The following is a 26,618-nucleotide window of genomic DNA, read 5'->3' on the forward strand; positions in this document are numbered from 1 at the left end:
AAGTTTAGAAGGAAAGATGAACCAATTGTGTGGAGGGAAATCAATTTAAAAATAGTATCTGTGAGCATTTAAAAAGAAAACGCAATGAGATTCAGGAAGATATCAAATTATATCCCTCTAGTAATTTCATTATGGCCTATTTAATTTAATTACGTCCCATTCAGAATGTCAGCTTGGCCATCTGTGCCATCCCGTTATGGGAAAATGAGAATTTTACTACGTACCTATTGCAAATGTGCGGTAAAATGTGCAGTAAGCTATTTGTTTGTAACCGTCCAAACCATTACAATTTGTTGCAAAATTATACGTGCAGCTATCTGAAAAGGCAATATATGTGTCCATGTTTAGTCAGTAAATCTTCCAATGCATTGTGTGCTTTTCCATAAAATATTGTGCTCTATGTCCATAAATAAGTGTAAATGCATAAAGTGAAATATATACTTACACCTGTCTCCAAATACAGTATTTGAACATTTTGTATTTTATTTAATAACAGTTTCATCCTACCTTTCTGTATCCATGTTCAAGAGATACTGTATTTGTGTGATATCTGTCTGCATCGTACACAGTGGAATCTTCCTTCCTCTATATTTGCATCCTTCAAAGGGACAAAATATTTGTTTTCAACAAAAGGAATTCCCGAATTTGAGCTTGGGTTCCTATGCAAGTCAAGTGGAACTGGGCTGCATAAACTGCAACTATCCTGCCTCCCCCTCTCCTGTAGTCTTCTTTGACCCTCAAAATCTTGCTTTTGTAGGTCACTGCCCCTCCCCTCCCTAGGAACCCCGTGGAAGTCAAAGTAAGAGGAGGGAATCAACAAACCTTGCCTTGCTTCCACAGGTAGAATTAACTAGTAGGAGTGGAAAGCCAATAGGGTAAATGGAAAGGGAACTGCAGGCTATGTGCAAAATCCCAGCCTATGTATAAAAAATATACAAATTGACAAAGTAGGGGTCATGATATGAATATGGAGTAAGGAAGTCTGTGGATATGTGGAAAGTCTGGATCAGCAATGTTTTTTATGTGCAAGAAGTGTTGCCATTCTGCGCGCCATTCTTTGTCATTAACAAGAATCTGTGTCAATGTTCTACAAATGTTGCTTTTAGATTGGTGTTCACAAAAAAGCAGAAGCTGTAGCCACAGTTGTCGCTGCAGTAGATCAAGCACGCATTAGAGAACCGAGAGAGCCAGACTATGCTGAAGAAGCTTATTCTGAACAGGCAGCTTTGGAGTATGGATATAAAGAGCGTACTTTAGCAAGACGTGTTGTTGAGTTGCCGCCAGAGCATCACATTGTCACCAAAGAAGTGAAAACTGAGGAGGTTCACATTCCTCCTGAGAAGGTTCCCATTCCTCCTGAGAAACACGTTGTGGCCACCGAAAAAAGGGGAATGGCCGTAACGACCCAGGTTAGGTTCCAGTTGAGCGATGCGGTCATTTCCTATGGCTGCTGAACATCTTTTGGTTGGGTTTTTGTTCCATACTTGGAAAGCAGCATCACCTTCTCAACAAATGTTTTGTTGGTTCAACGTAGATTAAAAGAACGGCAGAAACGACCGTGGAAAAATCAATCCAGGTGGAACCCCCACGACCACGTACAGCAAGCCCTCATTTTACAGTTTCAAAAATTACTGTTCCTAAACCAGAACATACTTATGAGGTAAGAAGAGGAGGAAAGATGTGTCAGGCAACCAGCTATGTCATCCCCCCAAAAACCACCCCCCCTTAATGAAAACAAACAAAAATTAACAGATGTATTTATAAAGGAAGGCAGTCTTATGGAATCTGGTCAAAGGCATTCTCCATTCTACAGGGGGACATGTGGCACAAGGGTTGCCAGCCCCCCACCCGGGCCACTGTCAGGGATAGGTTTGCCTGATCCAGACTGGGGAACTTTTGGGAGGGAGCCTAGGGAGAACAGGATTTCAGTGGGCTACAATGCCCTAGAGTCCACCTCCCCAAGCATCCATTTACTCTAGGAGAATGGATCTCTGTTGACTGGGGGTGAGCTGTAATTCTGGGAGATCCCCCAGTCCTACCAGGAGGCTGGCATCCCTGTATGGCACCAACACTGGGCTGTCAATTGTATTCATGCCAAAGTATCCACATTCATGTTTATAAAATTCAGATGAAAAACTCCATTCCCTTATTGATCGAGCAATGAGACATGTTTGATTCAGAACAGGGGGAGGGGAGAACTATGGAACAAAATGCTACATGCCTGACACTCCTTTTCTCTCTTGAAGGGTAGAAAAATCTCTCTCCATGCTCACCCAAAACATTAATCAAATGATTTATGGTTAATTTTTCCTCTCTACAGTACTACGTACTAAATCAGCTTCGAAATTAACATACCATACATGTGTGATCCAAATGACATAATACCCCTCCATTAGAATTATGTTCTTTTGTGTTCCTTTCATTTTGCTTCCCCCCCCCCCATTTTTTGATTTGACATTTTAACTGTCTCCTTCACAGGTCTCATCATCTAACGACCCATCTAATCAATTTTTAGAATTCTGTTTTGTGCTATCTCTATCATCACATTAATAATTCACTTTTGCTGTAATGCTCAAATACATGTAAATCATCCAAAGAATATTCTGGAAATCACCTTGGTTTGGGTTGCCAAATCATCAATCTGTTGAAAAGACAATTTGGGAGTATCTGGCTATTCTATATATTCGATTGCAAATTAGTATTTTCAGATATTATATTTTAATAATGTCTAATATTTTGGGATCGCATTCCCAAGACTTCTTTGAAAATGTCTACAACTTAACTACCCGCGGTTTCAAAATTTAATAACTGAAAATCGGGAAAATATTGTTTACAATAAATTCAAAAATGAGGAAATTCGCTATATATACATTCTTCCCTTTTTACATGTATTTGCCTGGCTAATCATCTTTTGGGATGAACCTAAGTAGTATCTCTTTTTCTTTTGGGTTTGGTTAGGTTTCAATAGCAGGATCCGCTATAGCAACTCTGCAAAAGGAGTTGTCAGGAACTTCCGTGCCAAAGATCACCAAGCCCGTGAGGCCTCCTCTTTCAAAGTCACCCGAGCCCCGAGTGATGGTCGAAAAAGTGGTCTCCCCGCAGTTTCCTTTCGGAGACACACTCGACACCTATCAGAGGTCTTACGGTGTTGAGATGAAAAGAGACATAGGTGTGCGTGTGACAGGTGGTCTGTTGCAGGAAGAACACATTGAATTGATGCAGGAAGGCGAACCCGAGGTTTGTCACTATGCACATTCCCATCATGCCGAAGTCTTGCGTCTGGAGTAACCCACCGTGTTTACATCCTTCCTTCATTCACAAGCCTCTTTCCCCCCCATTGAAATGTGTCTCCCTACTGACCTTTGTGTGACATACTTCATTCGTTTTGGTTTTGTGGCTCGCCTCTAAGACCCTAACATCACTTTGTCATAGCAAACAACGAAGAACGCTCAACCGGGGGCCGTCGTTGTCCATTCTTGCATGCTGCCATTGAGTTCCTCGGGCACGTGTGGTCTGGACTCACTCTGCTTTAAATGCCCTTAGGTGATCGAAATTGAAGCTGCCAGGGTTCCCGAGCCGGCAGAGGTTCCTGCTACTCCCCCATCCATAGTCTCAGTAAGTAACAATCCGGTCTTGTATTTGCATGTACCCTGTTGGAGAGCTTTGACAATTATGCGTTGTTATTATTATATTGTCTAACTTAATACAATGCAGCTCTGGTGCCATCTAGCGTCCGTCATCTGTTGGATGACAGAAAGCAAAGTAGATCAGGAATCTTTCTCGGTTTTATACTGAGTGACTAATCCCAGAACCACGTGTGCAGAACAATGGATTCCCCCCACCCCAAGGATCCCCCCCCCCAAGGTCTATCAGACCTGCACCCACTCTCAGTGGAAGAGGACTTGGCCTCTGGCTGAACAAGGTGGGGATAGGATTGGCTTCAATTAGAAGCTTGCTGCTTTTGTCATAATGGGAGAATTGTATGGGGTTTTTATTGTATTTTAATGTTTTATTGCTGTGAACCGCCGCAAGACCATTAGAGGATATAGAAATGGAAAAAGAAATACATTTATCTATTTATTTTATTTATAGAATCATAGAATCATAGAATCATAGAATCATAGAGTTGGAAGGGGCCATACAGGCCATCTAGTCCAACCCCCTGCTCAACGCAGGATTAGCCCTAAGCATCCTAAAGTATCCAAGAAAAGTGTGTATCCAACCTTTGCTTGAAGACTGCCAGTGAGGGGGAGCTCACCACCTCCTGAGGCAGCCTATTCCACTGCTGAACTACTCAGCAGTGGAATTTATTTATTAAACTTTTATACCGCCGTTCCCTTAGGCTCACGGCGGTTTACAAGATAAAAATTGCAATAAAACCCATAGTTAAACCATTAAAACCAATCCATAATATCAACATGTTAGGCAACAGGCGAGCACTAACTAACCTCCCTAACCCCCCCAAACCGCCCCATGTTAGCCGAGGGACATCAGGTTGCTAATACTATAATACTGTAATATGGGAGTGAAGCAATCAGATCATTTAGATGAACCCAGGGAGCCCAGATCCAATGTCGGGACCACCCGCCCTGGCCTCATCCATATGCCTGGTGGAAGAGCTCCGTCTTGCAGGCCCTGTGGAAAGCTGTTAACTCCGGCCTTTAGCTCTTCCGGAAGCTCATTCCACCAGGTTGGGGCCAAAGATAAATATAAGTGTGCCTCTATCTAATTCAGTGCTGGGGAAAGCTCCATGGGATGTATAAAGTGCCGTCATTTTACGGCTGACTTACAGCAACCCTGTAGAGTTTTCGAGGCAAGAGACGTTCAGAGGCCATTTGCTATTGCCCGCCTCTGTGTAGTAATCCTGGGCTTCCTTGGTGGCCCCCCATCCACGTACCATGCAGGGCTGACCCTGCTTAGAGTCCGAGTTCTGTTAAGATTGAGCCAGCTTGAGCCATCCAAGTCAGGGCAAAAGCTCCATATCACATAGGGATACATAAACTCTCTCCACTGAAGTGCATGGGAGAAAATTCAAAATTAATTCACTCCCACCAATTCAGGAAAACCTTTCAGGGCCATCAAGAAACACCGGGGTTTAACAATATGACTGGATATGCCAAGGATAATACACCAGACGCAGAAAGAACAGAAAACCAAATAAACCAGTTCAACAAATCTGCATGATCTACACAGAAAGGCTGATTTAGATGCAGTCAAAAAGGGAATATGGGATACTGTTAAAAAACCACAACCCAGCTAACAAGGCACAACAGAAAACCCCATTCATGGTACCAGTTAGGTCAGTGGTTCTCAACCTTGGGGTCCCAACCCCATTTGGTGTCACCTGGCCCCTTTTCACGGGGTCGCCATGTTGGTGGCTGCTGTGGTGGCAGTGACCTGCAGCAGTGGAAGGTGGTGGCGGGCAGTGGAAGCGGGCGGTGGTGGCAGGTGGTGGAGGCGGCAGAGCCATGGCAGTAGCCACCTCTGGATTGTTGTGCGCCTGTGTGCACGCGTGTCTGCACGCGCCACCCCCGCTGCCACCACAGTTGGGGTCGCGGCATGAGGGCGGTTGAGAACCGCTGAGTTAGGTGCTCATCCAGGACTGCAAGAAAGATTTACTGGCAAGATCCTTAATATAAAAGGTTATAGGAACATATGGTATCAGGATCAACGTTTCCTGCCAGGCGACTAAAATGCTGCCTCTGCATTGACCTTTCCTAGTGTAGAGTCGAAGCCTGGAAAACCAAAGGTCTAGTTGGGAGCCAGTCCAGATGAAGAGGTCAGATGCCTGACCATTTATGGCTAACATACAAGCCAGGCTTGACTGCGAAAGGTCTTTGTTGGCCTTGAGGAATGTATCACCGATGATTCCCTCATGCTTGGATTTGTCATTGGCACCAAATATATAATACATCATTGGTGTGAGGAAAGCTGGCTGCTGGTTGACGGGACTCAGGCCCATTCCATACATGTTGAATAATGTACTTTCGGAAAGGAAAGTCCAGTTTCAAAAGGACATTATCAAACATTCTCCAAAAGTGCATTATCCAACAAATGTGGGATGGCCCTCAGAGAGCAATGCCCCAAGCAACATAGGCAATATTGATGTGTGCATTAAATTTTATTAAGCTTTCGTGCAGTAGTCCCAGTGGGAGCAGGAGCTTTGGAGAAGTTTTAAACATTTAAGCTAGATGAATTAGGGTTGCCAACCTCGAGGTGGGACCTAGAGATCTCTTGGAATCTCAGTTGACCTCCAGACAACAAATATGAAGGAAATGTCCACTTGAGTGGGTGGACTTCATTTCATTATGCCTCACTGAGATCGCACATCCCCCAGGCTCCACTTTCCAATCTCCAGACCTTGCCTAACCCTAAGAAGAAGGTTTTCATATGCTTTTCAAATGGTCGCTTGTGAGCAAGGGAACTGCACAAATATTCTAAATACGTGTTTATGTTTTTTTTCTTCCAGGGCTTGAAAAATGTGACCGTTATAGAGGGGGAGTCTGTTACCTTGGAGTGCCGTATCTCTGCCTACCCACTGCCAACTGTGGCATGGTACAGAGAGGACTACCGCATTGAGAGTTCCATAGATTTCCAGATTACCTTTGAGGCGGGAGTAGCTCGTCTTGTGATTCGAGAAGCTTTTGCGGAAGACAGCGGAAGATTCACTTGCACGGCTACCAATGTTGCTGGGAGTGTCAGCACTTCCTGCCATCTTGTCGTACAAGGTAAGTATTGTAGTAAACCATGGGGCGAGACCCACTGACAGCAGTACTTTGCAAAATAAATGGGAAAAGATCACTAGACAAAAATGGATCACTAGATAAAATTGGGACTGGGTTTGCCCATTGGTGCCAGCCAGGATCGGCAGTCCTGCTACCAAGACCTTGAACTCAGAAGCCATCAAAGCAACCATCTTGTAGCTTTGTGGATCATAAGAACATAGGAAGAGCCCTGCTGGATCAGACCAATGGTCCATCTAGTCCACACAGTGGCCAAACAGTTCCTCTTGAGGGTCATCAACAGGGCATAGAGGACGAGGCCTTCCCCTGATATTGCCTCCTGGCTCTGAGATTCAGAGGTTTAATGGCTCTGAATTTATTATTTATTTATTAGATTTTATTATTATTTATTATTAGATTATTATTATTATTATTTATTATTAGATTAGATCCATCATGGCCCTCAGTTCTTCCTGGAGCTCATTCCACCAGGTTGGGGCCAGGACCAAAAAGGCCCTGGCCCAGGGTCAAGGCCAGGTATGCTTCTTTAGGGCTAGGGACCTCCAATAGATTAGCATCCGCAGAGTGAAATGCCCTGCAGGGGGCATAAAGAGACAAGTGGTCCCTCAGATAGGCAGGGCCCAAGCCACAGATGGCTTTAAAGGTCAACAAAACCTTGAACCTGATCTGGGCCAGCACTAGCAACCAATGCAGCTGCCTCAGCACAGGCTGGATATGGGCCCTCCTAGGTGCGTGTGGAGGTTCCCTCCAGCCACCATGTCTAGTAGCCACTGGTAGACCTATCCTTCGTTTATCTATTTAATCCCCTTTTAAAGCTATTTATTCTAGGCCTAGGCTGCACACAATAGATAATGCACTTTCAATGCACTTTTGAAGTAGATTTTCCTGTTCCACATTGAAAGTGCATTATATTAGGTGTGCAAAATGGGCCCTATATCCTCTGGCAGCAAATTCCACATTATAATCACTCTCTGGCATGGCAAACTGGTAGATGTGGTACCCATTCGCAAGATATGCTTATGTGCTTTTATTGAATTTTTAAAAATTAATTGTTGAAATGTTTAAATGCCGTCTTATTCGCCACCTTGGGAACCGTGAGTGGTTGGAAGGATGACATAAGAAGAAAAAATAAAGAAATAATGATTGGCCACAGTTACTTTTTGGTGAAACCATATAATGAATTTGTCTTAAGTCCGTGGTTCTCAACCTTCCTAATGTCGTGATCCTTAAATACAGTTCCTCATGTTGTGGTGACCCCCAACCATAAGATTATGCAAGTGTTCTTTCACAGAAATCAAACCGAAACTGACCAATGGCGTGAAGATCCAATGTTCATGATTGTATATAAATTGTTATAAATTGGTGGGCGTCTTCAGGAGGAGCAGCAACAGTAGCAACGCCCCCCCTCCAGCAAAGCTGCTCGCCTTACCGCGACCTCTGTGAAAGGGTCGTTCGACCCCCAAAGGGGTCCCGACCCCCAGGATGAGAACCACTGCCTTAAGTGCTAAGAGTCATTGACTCTGACTCTTTTATCCTGTTAACAAAGAAGTTCCCAAGTTTTCCATTAATTTGTATAACTCCTATGTGTTTTTTCCCATATTGGAAAGCGTCATGACACCTGTATTATATTTTTCCCCAAAACATTAGTTTCAGAGGAGTTTGAGAGCAAAGAAGCAGTTTCTGCAAAAGTGGTCACAGAAGACAAACGGTAATCTTTTTATTGAAACTGTTTGAAGCATGCATACTTCCTTCAATTTCTGTCCTGTAGTGAATGGCTGTAATTTACCCTTTGCCTCTCTTGGGATTGTGCTTCTAGCTACGTGGAGTCAAGAGACGTAGTGATGACTGAGATCACGGCTGCTGTGGAAGAAGTTTCCGGAGAACCTGCTGCTCCATTCTTCATAAGAAAACCTATTGTACAGAAGTTAGTTGAAGGCGGAAGTGTCATTTTTGAGTGCCAAGTTGGAGGCAATCCAAAGCCACATGTTTACTGGAAGAAAGCCGGAGTTCCGCTTACCACTGGCTACAGGTACAAGAGGCCTTTCACAGCTGTAATGACAACACGATAGGAGAGTAAACAGATAATCTCCATTGCCCTACCCTTCTGAATTGCATACATCAGAATCAAGTCAATAACATTTGTGATAAACAATAGAGTCGTCCAGCTTGGAGCGTCCATAATAAGATCACCATAGGTGAAACCAGAGAATAAAATTCGCTCATGAATTAATATAATATTGTGAATTCAGCATCTGGAAGCCAAGAAGAATATTTGGGAGGGAGGAAAAATGGGGTGCAGGCTGTACCGTTTCAAAATATAGATTGTCGGATAATATGTTTGAATTGGGGTTTGTTTGTCTGTTGGCCGTCAAGTCACAGCTGACTTATGGCAACTCCTTGTGGGGTTTTTAAGGCAAGAGATGTTCAGAGACGGCTTGCCATTGCCTGCCTCTGCACCTTGGAATTCTTTGGTGCTCTCCCGTTCAAATACTAATCAAATACTAACCAGGGCCTATTCTGCACACATGGAATAATGCACTTTCAAAGTTGTTTTGCAGCTGGATTTTCCTGTGCAGAACAGAATAATCTACTTCTTAAGTGCATTGAAAGGGCATTATCCAATGTGTGCAGAATGGGCCCAGGCCTGACCCTGCTTAGCTTCTGAGATCTACTTCTGAGATCTACTCTACTGAGAGCAGGCTATAAAGATTTCAAAAGAAACACTGCATGTAGAAGCCGAAAGCAGAGGCTAGGATTGAAACCTCTTCTTAACCTGCTAAAATTCCCGAATTGAAAAGCATTCGATGACAGGGAACACCTAAACATAATTCGTGTCCTGGAGGGGTTTTGTCCTTGGTGACGTGTTACTTTCCTAGAAATATCGAATGAGCTCTCAGCATTGATGTTAAATTTGAAAGGTCCCTGGGATTCCTATTATACAGCTATAAAAGCACAGACACTTTATATACATTCCTCATCTTATGAGCATTCTTTTTATATCCCTACAGATACAAAGTGATGCACAAAAAAGAAACTGGGGAATGCAGACTTGAAATTTCTATGACTTTTGCCGACGACGCTGGAGAATACACGATTGTTGTTCGTAACAAACATGGGGAAGTTTCTGCATCGGCTTCCTTGCTAGAAGAAGGTATGTGAACAGGGAACGAGTGACCATTGATTTTAGCACAATTCAATGAGGAGTGGTAATAGGAGTGAAGAAGTGCCAACTTCATGAAAATCAAGATTGATTGACAGTATTAAAATGAAAGACAAACACAAGCATTTCCATTAAAACGGACCAGAGAAAATTGGATGGTTACATGGAATTGGATAATACTGTAAACACAATGGCACCAAAAACTCTGAAAAACAGTCAATGACGGTCCCCAGGGGGGAAAAAGAGGCTGCAGTGAGAAGGGGGAAATGGGCAAAATTGCCTCACTCCTTTGTCTTCTGCTGGAAGTGCTTATCTTGGTGCAAGAGGCTTTGTTGGTGGAAGCCTGAACTGGGACACTTTTGCCCTGATCCCTCACTTCATTGCAGCCCCCTGTACAATGTAGCTTTTTATGTACATGATTCCCATTACCTCAACCATTAGCTTTTCAGAGGTCCCTATAGTTTGCCTTCTACTCACATTTATAGGATCCAGGAATCTAGGGATTCCCAACCACGGATCAGCAAACATCCAGAGATTGTAGAAGCTCCCCTCCTGTCTTAATGGAGTCAGCAATAAGCTAGAGAACTGGCTGCTCCCATTGCTCCCCCTCCTGGGCATGAGTGAGTTCTGTCATGGTTTCTGTGCCTGGGAGGGCTTGGAGCCTGCAAGCCTACTACTGCCTTAAACGGCTGCCTGTCTCTCCCTCCCTCAGTCCTCCTCGAGGCTGCCTGTTCACATGGGTGGTGATGTCACTTCCAGTGACAGGTTACTTCTGGGGGTGTGGCAGGGAGGCGTGGCCTGCTGACATCACTTCCAGGGCTCCTCAAAGCCTGAAAAATTATTTCAGGGGCTCCTCCATTGTCAACAAAATGACCTAAGCTGACCTAAGCTGACTGACCTAAGCAGCAATTGAATAAGGAGAGAAAACTAATATTTAGAAGGATGTTGTTCAATAATCCAAAATCTGAGCACACCCGTGCAGATTAGTCCGTAATATACTTGTCTGATGAACCCAGTTGGTTGGATGCTATGCTTCCTACCTCATCTTCTTCAATGGATAGGTATTCCTCTCAGTCTTTCCCAACTTGCCTCCTTAATATACCTCCCCCCTTTTCTGCATGGCTTTTGTCTATGCAGGTCCCATAATCCCCAGCATAACGTTTTTGTGTGGTGAAAGGAGACCCTTTGTACGTTTTTATTAGCGACAAAGCTGGTTAAATCTACACCACTGTTATCTCCAACATCCCCTTGAAGTAGCCTGTCACATACTCAAAGACCAATCAAATATAGAACCGTAGATTCCTCAATATGAACTCAGAAGAAAAAAAAAAGGAATCACAAGGCAAGATAGTGTAACAGTCCTCTCTGTATTATTAGTAAAAGTCCAAATAATGATAACGAGTCAACCTTTATCGTTGACTCTTTATCATTATTTGGACATATTCAAAGACTGCATAGCTCACTTAGAAGATTAAAGACATCATTTGGACATAGCCATTTTGGAACAGCCATTAAATGATGCGGTTATTGCAAGAATTATAAAAGAAAGGCTGAACTAGTTCTTCAAGCCAGGTCACATAAACATTTGTTTGTTATTGAAATGTTATAAATGTGAAAAATAAATAAATAAATATTACATCACATCACATTACATTACAATACAATACACTGTTGTTGTTGTTGTTGATGTTGTTGTTTTTGTTGTTATTATTACCACCCTCCCTTGTGGTTCAGGGCAGTTTACAGACAACATGACTTGTGTAATACAGTACAATATAAATTTGATAACTGTCATTAACAATGTGGCATCATCAACAATAATTGTAACATAACATAGGCAATAGAACATTTATTCCCAGTAAGATTACAACAGCACCTCTGTAGAGTGAACATGTCTGGATGGGAGGGGGTTCTGGAAGTCCAATAGGTGTTGTCCCTGACCTCAATCAAATCCCTACTGTAAGAGCTCCATTTTGCAGACCCTGCAGAACTGTGGTAGCTCCGACGGGGCCTGGATCTCTTCTGGGAGCTCATTCTACCAGGTGGGCCAGGATAGAACAACCTGGCCCTGGTTGAGGCCAAGCGTGCTTTTGGGGGGCCAGGGATCACTAGCTGGTTGATGTTGGCCAAGCATAGTGCTCTTTGGAGGGCATTAGTCAAGTATATACTTATGGACATGACTAGAACTTAAACTGCCTGATCAGAACTCCTGCTTGGAGGACACACATTTGCCAATCGGAGATCACTTGACAAAAAGACAAGTATGTATGTATTTCCCTTTCAGCTGATTATGAGGTCTACCTAAAATCTCAACAAGAAACAATGTATCAAACTCAAGTGACTGCCTACGTGGAGGAACCTAAAGTGGCTGCAGTAGCCCCTCCCACTTTGTATGCTGACTATGAAAAAGAATATGAAAGAGAGCAAGCTCTCATTAGGAAGAAAATGGCCAAAGATACTGTTTTGGTCAGAACCTTTGTCGAAGAACAGGTAAGTCCATTACAGTCGAGTCAGGTTAATTTCCAATAGAACATTGCACTTCCATTTCATTTTGTTCTCTCTTGACTTCTCCAATATTGGAACTGATCATTTCTTCCCCTCTTTTTTAAAATAGGAATTTCACATTTCCTCCTTTGAGGAAAGACTGATCAAAGAAATTGAGTACAGAATAATTAAGACCACCTTAGAAGAACTTCTTGAAGAAGACGGAGAAGAGATGGTGGTTGATGTCTCTGAATCTGAAACCACTGAAGCAGGATTTGAAATGAGATTAAAGAATTACAGAATCTTCGAGGGAAGCGGCGTTACTTTCCACTGCAAGATGACCGGCTATCCTTTGCCTAAGGTATGTATCACAGTAGACCAAACATGACAGTACCTGTATCTTCCCCCAGGTTCCTCAAATTGCCTTCCAATTTACCCAAGGGTCATTTCTTCATCATGATTGTAATAGGCAACAGCAGTTTACAAAAGGTCTGCCCTAGACTTTCCCTACTGAGCTCTCGCAGGCTGCTGCCAATTGGCCAATGCAGTGAGAAGGACTGCTCGGGCCCCTGTCTAGAAGGTTCTTGCTATCATCATCATCATCATCATTTAATTTATTACCCGCCACTCCCAAGTAGGCTTGTGGCATGCTACAGATGTCAAGTTAAAACCCCCATTAAAAACCCCATTAAAATGGACAAAAAAATACAGATACAGTAGACCATCAACCCAACAACATGGTGGAACCCCCCCCCCCCCAATCTCCAACCCCTACCCCTAGCCATAGAGGGAGAAGACAGGAGAGACGAAGTAATCAAGTTGCAACTTAACAGCAGGAGCAGCCCAACTCCACCCCAGGAGCGCCCCATCATGGCCCAACTCTACCCAATTACTTAGCCAAACCCTTTTCCCCGATCCACCCTTTCACCCCATGGCCACAAAGTGACCCCAGGTAAATTCGAAGCCATTGTTTGCACACAGTTTAACAAGTTACCTAATAAAAAGACCTTTCAAGTTAAATTGTTCAACTTCAATGATGTACACGTAAGAAAATTCGAAGTCATTTGGAACCAAGGGACATTTTTTTTCCTGCCCGTTTCATAGTTCTGCAATGTTTTTGTATAGATTGCCTGGTACAAGGATGGTAAGCGCATCAGGCATGGAGATCACTACCACATGGAAGTCCTACAAGATGGCAGAGCCAGTCTGCGTTTACCTGTTGTGTTGCCTGAAGACGAAGGCATTTACACGGTCTTTGCCAGTAATATTAAAGGAAATGCCATATGCTCTGCAAAATTGTATGTCGAACCAGTTGGACCAACAGGGTCTCCGGGTTATACCCCATCACCTGAAATGATGCGAAGATATCGGTAAGAACCACATCAGATATTGAATTAGTTATTAGTGGGATTTCATGATAGCACCTTCTTTGCCACTCTGCCCAAGTACCGTTTTGTGAAAGTAAATTGTTCAGCCTGTAAAAATATCTCACTGTTGGCGTGAAAGTTCTCAGTGAGAGGTACATTACAGTGCATAATGAAGGCCAGTTCCATTTTTGGGGCTGACGGGGCAGAGGGTACCTGGGGGCTCCCCCCTCTCCTCCTCTGACAGCCTCTAGGACTCCTACTCATGCCTTCCTTCCAGCCTGCCCCTATCCCCATCTGCCTATATGTCCTTCCGCATGACCTTGAGCCTTCCTGCTGACTTTCCCCCAATGGTACTGGCTTCAGCGCCTGCAGATGGGAATACCACCACTGTGACCCTACTGGGCAGTGACAGTGGGCCTCCCAGAAATCCTGGGGCTCCAGCTGCTGACCCACCTCAGGGTATGCTGGCCCTGGCCCCGTGCATAATATACATCACCTTGACCGTTTATGCACTGGAGGTTTCATGCCAGGCTGCAGGCTGGAATTTTAGTAGTGGCAGGTTGCCCCACCTCTTCCTGCACCCACATGGGGGAGCATTTGGCCTGGTGCACCTCATCCGCTCCTGATTTGTGCTCCTGCACGGGAGCCGGGGCAATGAAGTTCTCAGTGCATAAACGGTCCTTTTGAGGCAATGTGATCAGCTGCGATTAAAATTAAGGGAAACTCATTGCTACATTTTGGGTACCATTGTTAATATGTGATTACATTAGACAATATGGTATCTTCTCCAGGTCTCTGTCTCCCCGGTCCCCCAGCCGATCTCCTGCACGTAGTTCACCTTCACGCTCTCCGGCACGCCGACTCGACGAGACGGATGAAGGCCAGCTGGAGAGATTGTACAAGCCCGTGTTCGTCTTGAAGCCAACATCATTCAAATGCGCAGAAGGACAGACGGCGCGATTTGACCTCAAAGTAGTGGGCAGACCCATGCCGGAAACGTACTGGTTTCATAATGGTACGGCCGCTTAGAGCTTTTTGACATTGATCTCTGTAAAAGCCTGAGCTTCATGCGAAAGGAAAATAATGCTCAGGGGAAAATAATCCCAATATTATTTATTTCCACAGGTCAACAAATCCTTAATGATTACACCCATAAAATAGTGATTAAGGAAGACGGCACACAGTCACTGATTATTAGTCCAGCCTTGCCTGCTGATTCCGGGGAATGGGTTGTGATTGCCCAGAATAGAGCGGGAAAAACGTCCATCTCAATGACTCTCACAGTGGAAGGTATCTATTCTGCCTCTTATGGGAAAACGGCTTGGATGATAACGTTCTTGCTCGCCGTCTTCCTCGGATAACCTGTTATCTTCTCCTTTTAGCTAAAGAACAGTTAGTGAGGCCACAGTTTGTGGAAAAGCTGAAGAACAAGAGTGTCAAGGAGGGAGAGAAATTAGAAATGCACGTGAAAGCGAGGGGTAACCCTAACCCTGACATTGTGTGGCTAAAGAACAGTGACATCATCGTAGCCCATAAATATCCAAATATAAAGTAAGTGCTTCTTTTTTTTTTATTTGGAAAATATATACCTACTTGTTTTTTTTTTGTTACAGAGTAAATTAAAATGTACTGTTTCAATAAAAGATGGTTCCAATTTAGAATATGTGCATGCATGTGTGTGTGCAGAGTAGCCTTTCTCAACTTTTTTAGCATTAAGAACCCCCTGAAACAGTCTTCAGGCTTCAAGAAAGCCCAGAAGTGGCACGATCATGCAAAATACGGTTGGGAAACAGCTGTGTCCATACCCACGTGGGAAACTTCCCTCCCCTCCCCTTCCAGGCCCATCATTGGTCATTTTGGGAAGGGGTGGGTGGGTCAACATGACCATATATGGTCATATCACCCAATAAATGTTGAACAATATTAAAAATTAGCTCCCGCCCATTTGGGAAACCCTTCCAGGGCTGTCAAGATACCCAAGGGTTTCACAAAACCCTGCTTGAGAAAGCCTGGTGTAGAGACAGACAGACAGACAGACACATGAAGCTGCCTTTTGCTGAATTAGTCCACTGGCCTATCAAAGTTAGTATTGTGTACTTAGACTAGCAGTGGCTTTCCAGATTCTCAAGTGGAGGTTTTTCGCTTCACCTGCTACTCAATCCTTTTTTAAGGGAAGATGCCAGGGATTGAATCTGGGACCTTCTGCATACCAAGCAGATGCTCCGCTACTGAACCATGGCTCCTCCACATCTATGTATGTGCATATTCAGTCCAAACAATGCTCAACAGGTAGGCTGCAAACGCAGCACAAAACATCAATAAGACAAGTGAGCTCTCCCGAGAATTTTGCTCACCTGATCAACGCTTATTCAGCAGTGTTACTTTAATTAACAAAATAAATTAAAATGTGCTGGTTGATAAAAAGCAATTCCCGTTTTGAATGTGTACGTGTGTGTGCATGCACTCAGTACAAACAATGTACTGTGTATAGGCTGCGCAACTACTCAATAAATACAAGAATTTCCATCAACTCTTATTTGTAAGATACAGGCAGCCAAAACTAAGACCCCAAGGATAGGATATTGTTGTCACCAGCGTGGTGGCAGTGCTTCTCCTTGCTATCCTCTGGCAACAGCCCTTAGGATTGTGCTGTGAGGGTGTTGATATAGGATATATAAGTAATTACTGAGATGCCACAGTTCTTTAAGACAAAACTTGGGAATAAATTGTATCTTATATTCCTTTAGTAGGCTGGTGTCTCTATAACAATTTTCCCTCTAGTTAATTTTATTGGCAACTAACTTTTAATTCCTATTTTTAAATGTCCTATAAATGTTTCATTTCATTTCATTTATATTCTAATTTATGTTATGTTATATGTATCGTTCCACGTTTAGGTTTTATTATTACAACAATCAACAAATATCTGTTTACTCCAAGTAATCTGAATATATCTGATTATTATTGTGTACTTGGATTATGGTTACTGTGCCATTCAAGGTTTTTGAAATTTTGATTTTGATAGGATATTGCTGAAACCAGCATGATAAGAGAAATAAAAAAACCTACCCCAAGGCTACTATAGATGTTACTGAAATTATTACAGAATAAATGAAGTAAAGGATTCTTCGTTCTTGTTTGTTTATTCCCATATAGGATCCAACCAGAATGGTTTCTAAATATGTTCCGTTTTCAAATTGGAAATTTTCCTCAATGGTTGTCCTTTGAGTGTAAATGTCATGAATATCCAAATTGTGAAATTCAACTTCTATTGAATAATATAGGACATATATCGGCCTTTGGTACTTCAGTATGGGGATGCTAGTAATACCAACTGCTCCCAGCATGATGGCAGTGCTTCTACTTGCTATCCTCTGGTGACAGCCTTTAGGATTGTGCTGTGAGAGAATCATAGAATCGTAGAGTTGTAAGGGACCTCCATGGTCATCTAGTCCAGGGGTAGTAAATCTGTGGTCCTCCACGTGTTCATGGATTACAATCCCCATGAGCCCCTGCCAGGGTTTGCTGCCGGGGGCTCATGGGAACTGTAGTCCATGAACATCTGGAGGACCACAGGTTGACTACCCCTGATCTAGTCCAAACCCCTGCACAATGCGGGAACTCACAACTGTCTGCCCACCCACAGCGACCCCAATTCCAGGCCAAAAGTGATGTAAGAGTGATGGTAATTTCTTTGATTGGGTTTTTTGCCGATCTGAGATCCAAGAGCATTTGTGATCTTTCTTTCAGCCTTGTAGTGAAAGAAGGCTTCTGTTGATCAAAGAAAAAAAATGACAAAAGTGTTTCCATACTCTTGTGTTTCAGAATTGAGGGAGTAAAAGGAGAAGCAGCCCTGAAAATCGAGTCCACTCTCAGACAGGATGCTGCCTGGTATACCGCGACTGCCATCAATAAAGCCGGGCGTGACACCACACGGTGTAAAGTGAACGTTGAAGTTTTGTTCACTGAACCCGAACCAGAAAGGAGGTTGATTATTCCAAAGGGGACATACAGAGCGAAAGAAATTGCTGCCCCGGAGCTAGAACCTCTCCACCTGCGTTATGGTCAAGAGCAATGGGAGGAGGGTGATCTTTATGACAAAGAAAAACAACAGAAACCATTTTTCAAGAAGAAGCTCACGTCCTTGAGGCTCAAGCGCTTCGGGCCGGCTCATTTTGAGTGTCGTTTGACCCCCATTGGTGACCCAACCATGGTAGTGGAATGGCTACATGATGGCAAGCCTTTGGAGGCAGCCAACAGACTCAGAATGATTAATGAATTTGGTTACTGCAGTCTTGACTATGAAGTTTCCTATCCCAGGGACAGTGGGGTGATCACATGCCGGGCAACCAACAAGTACGGCACTGACCACACCTCAGCCACTCTAATCGTCAAGGACGAGAAAAGCCTTGTTGAAGAATCTCAGCTGCCAGAAGGCAGGAAAGGTCTGCAGAGGATAGAAGAGTTGGAAAGGATGGCCCATGAAGGCGCTCTTGTCGGGGTGACAGACGATCAAAAAGTGAAGCAAAAGCCAGAAATAGTTTTGTTTCCTGAGCCTGCGAGGGTCCTTGAAGGAGAAATTGCCAGGTTCCGTTGCCGAGTGACTGGTTATCCACTGCCAAAGGTCAACTGGTATCTCAATGGGCAGCTCATCCGTAAAAGCAAAAGGTTTAGACTTCGCTACGATGGCATCTATTATCTAGATATTGTGGACTGCAAATCATATGATACAGGTGAGGTTAAAGTAACTGCAGAAAACCCTGAAGGCACAATTGAACACAAGGTGAAACTCGAGATACAGCAAAGGGAAGACTTCAGATCTGTTCTTCGCCGGGCACCAGAGCCTAAGCATGAAGCACCGACAACTGAGCCTGGTAAACTTTTATTTGATGTTCAAAAAGTTGACAAGCCAGTTGAGAAGACCACCAAGGAGGTGGTAAAGCTGAAAAAGGCTGAAAAAGTCAGTCATGAGAAAATATCGGAAGAATCCGAAGAACTCCGTAGCAAATTCAAACGCAGAACTGAGGAAGGCTATTATGAAGCCATCACGGCAGTTGAGCTTAAATCTCGGAAGAAGGATGAATCCTACGAAGATTTGCTTAAGAAGACAAAGGAAGAACTTCTTCACTGGACCAAAGAGTTAACAGAGGAAGAGAAGAAAGCACTTTTGGCTGAAGGTCAAATCACTATTCCAACCATAAAGCCAGAGAAGATTCAACTTAGTCCAAGCATGGAGGCGCCTAAGATTCTTGAACGTGTACAAAGTCAGACCATTGGCCAGGGAAACGATGCTCATTTCCGTGTCCGGGTAGTAGGCAAACCAGATCCGGAATGCCAGTGGTTCAAAAACGGCGTGCAGATTGAGAGGTCAGATCGTATCTATTGGTACTGGCCGGAGGATAATGTCTGCGAATTGGTCATCAGAGATGTGACAGCAGAAGACTCAGCCAGCATTATGGTCAAAGCTGTTAACATAGCTGGTGAAACCTCAAGTCATGCTTTCTTGCTGGTGCAAGGTACATGCCTCTCTTGTCCTATTTGGTGTTTTTTTAATAATGCAGTAATGCTAGAGCTATAACGTAGTTCTTTACTCGTCAGTCTTTTCCCATTTGCTTTGCAGCCAAACAGTTCATAAAATGTTGTAATGCTGTAGCTATCTCATAGTTCTTCACTGGTCAGTCTATTCCTATTTGTAGTGGTTAGGAGTGTGGCCTTCTAATCTGGCATGCCGGGTTCGATTCTGCACTCCCCCATATGCAGCCAGCTGGGTGACCTTGGGCTCGCCACAGCACTGATCAAGCTGTTCTGACCAAGCAGTAAGGGCTCTCTCAGCCTCACCCACCTCACAGGGTGTCAGTTGTGGGGAGAGGAAAGGGAAGGCAACTGTAAGCCGCTTTGAGCCTCCTTCGAATAGAGAAAAGCAGCAAATGAGAACCAACTCTACTTCTTCTTTGCGGCCAAACAGCTTATAAAATAATGCTGTAATGCTGCAGTTATTGCATACTACTTTACTCATCAGTCTTCCCATTTGCTTTACAGCCAAATAGCTCATAAAATAATGTGTAATGCTGCAGCTATTGCATAGTTCTTTACTCATCAGTCTCTTCCCATTTGCTTTGCAGCCAAACAGCTCATAAAATTCACACAAACTTTGCAAGATGTCACTGCTAAGGAAAGAGACTCAATGGCAACCTTTGAATGTGAAACCTCCGAACCTTTCATCAAAGTGAAATGGTTCAAGAATGGTCTGGAAATTTCTTCCGGAGACAAATACAGGACACATTCCGACAGGAAGGCTCACTTCCTTTCTGTACTCATGATTGAGAAGTCTGATGAAGAGGAGTACAGTTGTGCTCTGGTGGAAGATGAATCTATAAAAACCACCGCTAGACTTAATGTTGAAGGTAAGAACAAAGTGTACTGTATTAGGGTCCTTACCTACATCATCCTGAACTTCCCTCAATAGCCAACCAGCACACTGGCCTAGCTGTGTAAATTGTGGATGATTGGGTGTCCGCTGAGCACTGAGTGAAGTTATGTAATTGTACAAGTTATGGAAAGTCTGTGTTGGATGGTGAATGGCAATCTAGGTGTGTAAAGAAGTCATTGCATCCCTATTGGATTGTGAATTCAAGCTGTCACACCTGGACTTTGTTGTGAAAGTGTGGGTCTGCAGCTCATAAGCTCTGGAGGAGCCCCATTGTGGGCTAAAGCTTATAGTAAGCTCTACTAAGCACAGTGAGACTTGCTTCTGAGTAAGCATGTATCTAATCCAATTATGCCATGGATGTGTGTCCATGAAGGCAGTAGGGTGCGATGAGATAAGCTTCTTGAATCTCCATCCTGGTCTTCACATTTGAAGTCTACCTTGGCATCTAAAAGAGGCCCTCTGCAACTGTCTAGCATTGTCTGCAACACCTCTATGCAACACCTCTAGTATTATCTAATGCAGCGGTATGCAACCTTTTTTGAGTTGCGGACCACAGCCAAGGGGGGGGATGCTGACCCAGGGCCCCGCGCATGCGTGGCAATTGTGCCTGGTGAGGCCGGAAACGTGCACGTGCGGCAGTTTCGCGTGTGCGCATGCACGGGCCTGCCACGCATGCACATTTGTGGTCCTGGCGGGGGTGCAAACGCACGTGCACGAAACTGCAGCGCATACGTGTTTGCGGCCCCACCAGGCGCAAACGTACAAATACGCATACGTATTTGCACCGGCGGTGTGCCAGCGGCCACACTTCCCTCTCCCCTCCTCCTGCAGCAAGAAGCTTGCTGGGCTGCAAGCTAATCGGCCACTTTGGTGGGGAGAGGGAGCCGCGGCCCGTCACCAGGCCGCTGCCCGGGGGTTGGGGACCACTGATCTAATGCACCACTGCAGCTGGCCAATAAGCAATATAGATCCCCGTTGAGTCTGGCTTTGAATACCTGTAAACAGTGCAGTTGTCTCTGTTTTTGCCATTGCTGTTGTGCAAGTTTGGTTCAGGTAAAAAGACTTCTATTATACAGCATGTAAAACAAGGGTCCACCACCTTTTTGAGTTTGTGGGGACCTTTGGAATTTTGGCACAATGTGGTAGGAACAGCAACAAATGAGCTGCCACAGGAGAGGCAGCCAACCACAAAATGGCTGCCACCGGAGACAGAGCCAATCAGAAGATGTGAGGGAAAGAGGTTGTGTAACTCCAACAATAACTCCTCAACAATTATTACAGAAGCTCAGTTTAATAGAATGGCTTTTAATCTGCATGGCCCCACCCAGTTTTTCTAAAAACATTTGGTAGGGACCAGGAAAGGTATCAGCAGGAACAATGGCACCCACAGGCCCCTGTAAAACATGCCTGGCAAATAATGGCCATGTCTGGAGGGGGGGTGGGTACACTGTTATGTAGGCATCCTTTGTTAAACTGGAGCCCAGTAGTTCCTTTAAGACCAACAAAGATTTATTCAAGGTGTGAGCTTTCAAGCGCAAGCACTCTTCGTCTCTGATTTTATTGTGCTACTTCAGACCAACACGGCTACTCGTTTGAATCTTTGTTAAACTGGGTATAGTCTTTAAGAAATGGTGGTTGGCTCCCATATAACTCGTAAATTGCCTACTGAGATAGTTGTCTTTGGATGTAGGAGCCGTTATTGAGTTTATCAAAGAACTGGAAGATATCGAAGTCCCAGAAACTTTCTCAGGGGAACTGGAATGCGAGATTTCCCCTGAAGACGTGGAAGGCAAATGGTATCACGACGATGTCGCTCTCGCCTCCAATCATAAATACGTCATAGCCTCACGCCGAGGTCGCCAAATTCTCACCGTTAAAGACGTCACCAAAGAAGACCAGGGGCAATATAGCTTTGTGGTAGACGGGAAAAAGACCTCCTGTAACCTGAAGATGAAACGTGAGTGATTCCAGCTCAGTTGCCGCTTTAGAACTTTACAGCATATGCTCCGTGTTACAGTTTTTTAACAATCTGTTTTTTCCCCATTGCCGTTCCATAGCACGGCCCGTTGCGGTCCTGCAAGGTCTTGCAGACCAGAAGGTCTGCGAGGGCGACATTGTGCAACTCGAGGTGAAACTCTCCCAAGAAAACGTTGATGGCGTATGGATGAAGGATGGAGTTGAAATTCAACCAAGCGACCGCATCCACATCGTAATAGACAAACAGTCGCACATGTTGTTAGTTGAAGATGTAACAAAGGAAGACAGTGGAGCTTACTCCTTTAACATCCCCAGTCTTCTTCTGACAACCATGGGCCGTGTTACTGTCTACAGTAAGTGGATTCTGCTCTGAAAGTCACACAACTAAACACTTAATTATGGCATGAAAGTAAATATCAGTATATGTTGTCATGAGCCTTGGCCTTAATAGCCCAGGCTAGCTTGATCTCGTCTCATTTCAGAAGCTAAGCAGGGTTGACCCTGGTTGCTATTTGGATGGGAGACCCCGCTGTTACACAGAGGCAGCCAGTGGCAAAATCACCTTTGTTTGTTTCTTGTCTTGAAAACCATACACTGTGATTGCCACAAAGCAGCTGTTACAGCACTTTTTATTGGGAGATGTGTTGATGGACACTTGGTTTGGTGGCTTAACAAAAAATCTCTTGAGTACAAGATGCTGGGGTTGAAGAAGGCTTGATGTTCATGGCCTAACCTTTGAAGCGTCTGGTATCTAATACCGGAAGCAGAACACTTGGCCAGAAGAATCTTTCATATTTATTTTTATTGGGCTTATGGATAGCCTGGATTTCTCACTGAGACTCAAGGGCTGTAGAATTACACTGTTGTTTCCTTGTGGCCTTGACTGGAATATTTATAGGGGGAAATCATGATGGTTACTCCATTTTATTTGTTGTTTGCGATCCGCAGGTGTGGATGTCGTGGTACCTCTTAAAGACGTCCATGCTATAGAAGGCACAAAAGCTATCCTGGAATGCAAAATTTCAGTCCCTGATGTCTCTTCATCCAAATGGTACCTCAATGATGAACAGATAAAGCCTGATGAACGCATCCAGGTCATCTCCAAGGGTGCCAAGCAGCGACTGGTCTTTACCAGGACATTCGCGTCCGATTCAGGACACTGCAAACTGGCTGTCGGCAAGGTTGAAACCAGCTGCAATCTTACAATTGAAGGTCAGTCCGCTTCAGAGGTGCATGTTTCACTAAAACCCATTCTGCTTATGCCAACGAAGCAGGAATAATAATGCGGTACTCATTACACATACCGTCTCTTCTCTCTTTTTTTGGTGCAGAAATTCAGATTGTTAAAGGTCTTCACGATATCACCTGTACGGAAACGCAGAATGTCACCTTTGAAGTCGAGCTGTCCCACGCAGGGATTGATGTTGTGTGGCATTTCAAAGATCAAGAACTGAAAGCCAGTCCCAAATACAAGATAGAGGCACATGGCACAATCTATAAACTGACCGTAGTAAATATGATGAAAGACGATGAAGGAGAGTACACCTTTTATGCTGGAGAAAAGAGGACATCTGGGAAGCTTGTGGTAGCAGGTGAATAGTTCAGAGTGTGCCTGTGTGCTTCATTTAAGGGTTTTTTTTTCCTTTGCAATTCAAATGTTTTATTGTCACATCAAATACTATATCCATACTAATTCATCTATTCACTAAGCTAACATTCAGTCACAAATAAATACAAATATATATTCAAGACTTCTGTCCTAATTCTAACAAATGAAATAGTAAAGCCTAGATCTGTGACATAAAATTATACTTAAAACCTGCTGTTATTATGTTAAATTTTACAAATCTTTGCAAAGTCTGGATAGTTATTTTTCCATATAGTTCCAAAACAATGCCCATTGTTTAACATATTTTCCAAGATCCGGATCTTTGTAGATTTACAAAGATCTACATGTAAGGTTTAAATACCAAGTATTTTTATATGCTTGGCAGTCGATTGCAACATTCGTTTTCCTGCAGTTTGTTGTTGAAACCTAAAAGAAAATTGTGAATTTGGCGTCAGGGTTGGGGAGGGCAGATGGAGAAAAGTCCTGCGTAAGGGAAGGAAAACAATATTAAAAACCATTCCTCCACATGAATCCAAATTTCCCTGAGAGAGGTTGGCCATACTTTGTGATGTCTGAAGGTTCAACCTTCTAGAGCCTGATATAAATGTTCACTTAAATCCCCATTTGCTATTACAACGTCTAAATTACCAACACATCTTAAAGCCCACCCAAATACCCTGTTCCTGTTCTTTTATGCAGAAGTCCCACTTTAGAGTTCCATTGTCCAGTATCCATGGAAACTTGAGAGAAGAGCTTCAGGTTTTCAGAGTCAGAGACACAGAACAAAGCTCAATGCAATTTCAAATCTTTATTTAAAAAAAAAAAAAACCTACCATTCCTGGGTATGGCCCATGCTGGTAATTGTAAGCTGGTGTGTACACACCTGTATGGGCACATCACCCTCACACAACTGTCTCTGACTATGGTTGAGCTAGTTCTTACAACTTTTAGAGTGGGCAAGAGATATCTACTGCCAGAGAGCGCATACAGTGAATACAACCTTTTGTTTTGCTTTTCACGCAGGTGGTGCCATTTCAAAGCCCCTGACTGACATAACAGTGGCTGAATCCCAGAGAGCTGTTTTTGAATGTGAGGTAACCAATCCAGACTCTGAAGGCCAGTGGATGAAAGACGGAAAGCCACTTTCTATGACGGATCACTTCAAAAGTGAATCAGATGGGTTGAAGAGGAGACTTAATATTCCCATCAGTAAAATCGATGATGTCGGTGAATATACCTTTCAAGTGGCCTCTTCAAAAACATCTGCCAAGCTGAAAGTAGAAGGTGAGTTGATGAAAATGCACCTCAATCCTACAGTCGCCTGCTATTTAGTAAAATGTCAGTTTTTGATCATTAGTTTTGTAAAATTTATCCTCAGAAATGTTGATAAATAGAAAAAAGAATTTAGGTTGATTGTTAAGAACCATACCAGATGGAATTGTGTTGGCTGGGTTTTAATATACTGTCATAGTAGTAGTCGTAGTATCACATTGGCAAAATGCTCATAATCGTCTGGGGATTTCATGAAATCCCCAGACGATTATGAGCATTTTGCCAATGTGATACTACGACTACTACTACTATGACAGTATATTGTAAGAGCAACCACTGACGAAGATAAAACAGAAAGCGGGTCACAACCTAGGATCCCATTTTGGTTGACTATGTTTGATCATATGTTTGACCATTTAGACTTTATGTTATAACCTTTTCCCCTATAAACATAGAGAAGACTATTATATCATTGTGCCTCGTGATTTCCTTTTTTCTTTTGAGTCCACATTGAGGAATCCACAGTTCTATACTTGGCTGGGTTTTAATGGCAGATTTAAACAATTACAATTGACTTTAGCATTCATTCATTCTACTCGACTTTTATACCACCCTCCCAAGTGAGGCTGGCTCTATAAAAATTGTAGACCTTTCTGATGTGGAAACATAAGTCTTTGGGAATTCAGGGTATACTTGAAATATAAAACTAAGTTTCATCTGTTGGCTCTAAGGGGCTTTAAATCCCTCTTTTATCTTAACATCCACCTTGGCTTATGAAATAGAAATATTGGATGCGACCTAATACACCAGAAAAAATAATCTGGGAATAATAAATGCAATCGCTTTTATTCAGAACAATCAAACTGAAACATAATCGCTGGTGTCAATTCGATAAAATATATTACTTGGATTTTATTCTTGTTTTTGGATTTTGCCTGGATCAGTATGGATGCACAGCTTTTTCAGCTTTAGCGGATCATTAAAAGAACAAGTAAAGAGGATAAATTTCAACTGACCGTTAAAAGCTAATAATGTAGGCACTAGGAAAATTTGACTTGGCAAAGAATGCTGCAGCTGGAGTGCCTTATAGATAGAATATGCTATCATGGCATTCGTATCTGCCTTATTTTCCCCTATTGGCTTTTCCCATACGATTTGTCCTTTTTTGAAACAGCTGTGAAGATCAAGAAGACACTGAAGAACCTGACTGTAACAGAAACACAAGATGCTGTCTTTTCGGTGGAACTTACTCATCCTGATGTGGAAGGAGTTCAGTGGATTAAAAATGGCGTCGAGCTGAAGTCCAATGACAAATTTGAGATCAAAGTGGAGGGAACTATCCACACGCTGAAAGTCAAGAATTGTGCCGTGTCTGACGAATCTGTTTACAGCTTTAAACTGGGCAGGATAGGCGCAAATGCCAGACTCCATGTTGAAAGTAAGTCTGCCTTACTTAGTAAGAAGAGAGAGCTTACAATAGAATCGTAGAATCATAGAGTTGGAAGGGACCTCCAGGGCCATCTAGTCCCACCCCCTGTAGAATGCATGAAATTCACAACTGCCTGCCCAGCCTCAG

General features: G+C 43.5%; 1 protein-coding gene across 6 annotated transcripts in view; it reads left to right on the forward strand.

The window, feature by feature from the left end:
• Positions 1-26,618, forward strand: part of TTN (titin) — a 356,587-nt gene that overhangs the window by 34,215 nt on the left and 295,754 nt on the right. For all 6 annotated transcript variants that reach the window (XM_077319578.1, XM_077319579.1, XM_077319580.1 and 3 more), the window contains exons 14-35: positions 1,107-1,409; positions 1,535-1,660; positions 2,959-3,237; positions 3,544-3,615; positions 6,470-6,728; positions 8,391-8,451; positions 8,560-8,772; positions 9,752-9,894; positions 12,188-12,393; positions 12,518-12,748; positions 13,513-13,757; positions 14,546-14,769; positions 14,880-15,044; positions 15,137-15,305; positions 17,580-19,270; positions 19,877-20,158; positions 21,875-22,141; positions 22,242-22,514; positions 23,110-23,373; positions 23,493-23,753; positions 24,794-25,054; positions 26,217-26,480. In XM_077319578.1, coding sequence (XP_077175693.1) covers positions 1,107-1,409; positions 1,535-1,660; positions 2,959-3,237; positions 3,544-3,615; positions 6,470-6,728; positions 8,391-8,451; positions 8,560-8,772; positions 9,752-9,894; positions 12,188-12,393; positions 12,518-12,748; positions 13,513-13,757; positions 14,546-14,769; positions 14,880-15,044; positions 15,137-15,305; positions 17,580-19,270; positions 19,877-20,158; positions 21,875-22,141; positions 22,242-22,514; positions 23,110-23,373; positions 23,493-23,753; positions 24,794-25,054; positions 26,217-26,480 — 6,259 coding nt within the window. The remainder of the gene's footprint in view (positions 1-1,106; positions 1,410-1,534; positions 1,661-2,958; positions 3,238-3,543; positions 3,616-6,469; positions 6,729-8,390; positions 8,452-8,559; positions 8,773-9,751; positions 9,895-12,187; positions 12,394-12,517; positions 12,749-13,512; positions 13,758-14,545; positions 14,770-14,879; positions 15,045-15,136; positions 15,306-17,579; positions 19,271-19,876; positions 20,159-21,874; positions 22,142-22,241; positions 22,515-23,109; positions 23,374-23,492; positions 23,754-24,793; positions 25,055-26,216; positions 26,481-26,618) is intronic.

Source organism: Paroedura picta, chromosome 2 (assembly GCF_049243985.1).
Source record: "Paroedura picta isolate Pp20150507F chromosome 2, Ppicta_v3.0, whole genome shotgun sequence".
NCBI lineage: Eukaryota > Metazoa > Chordata > Lepidosauria > Squamata > Gekkonidae > Paroedura > Paroedura picta.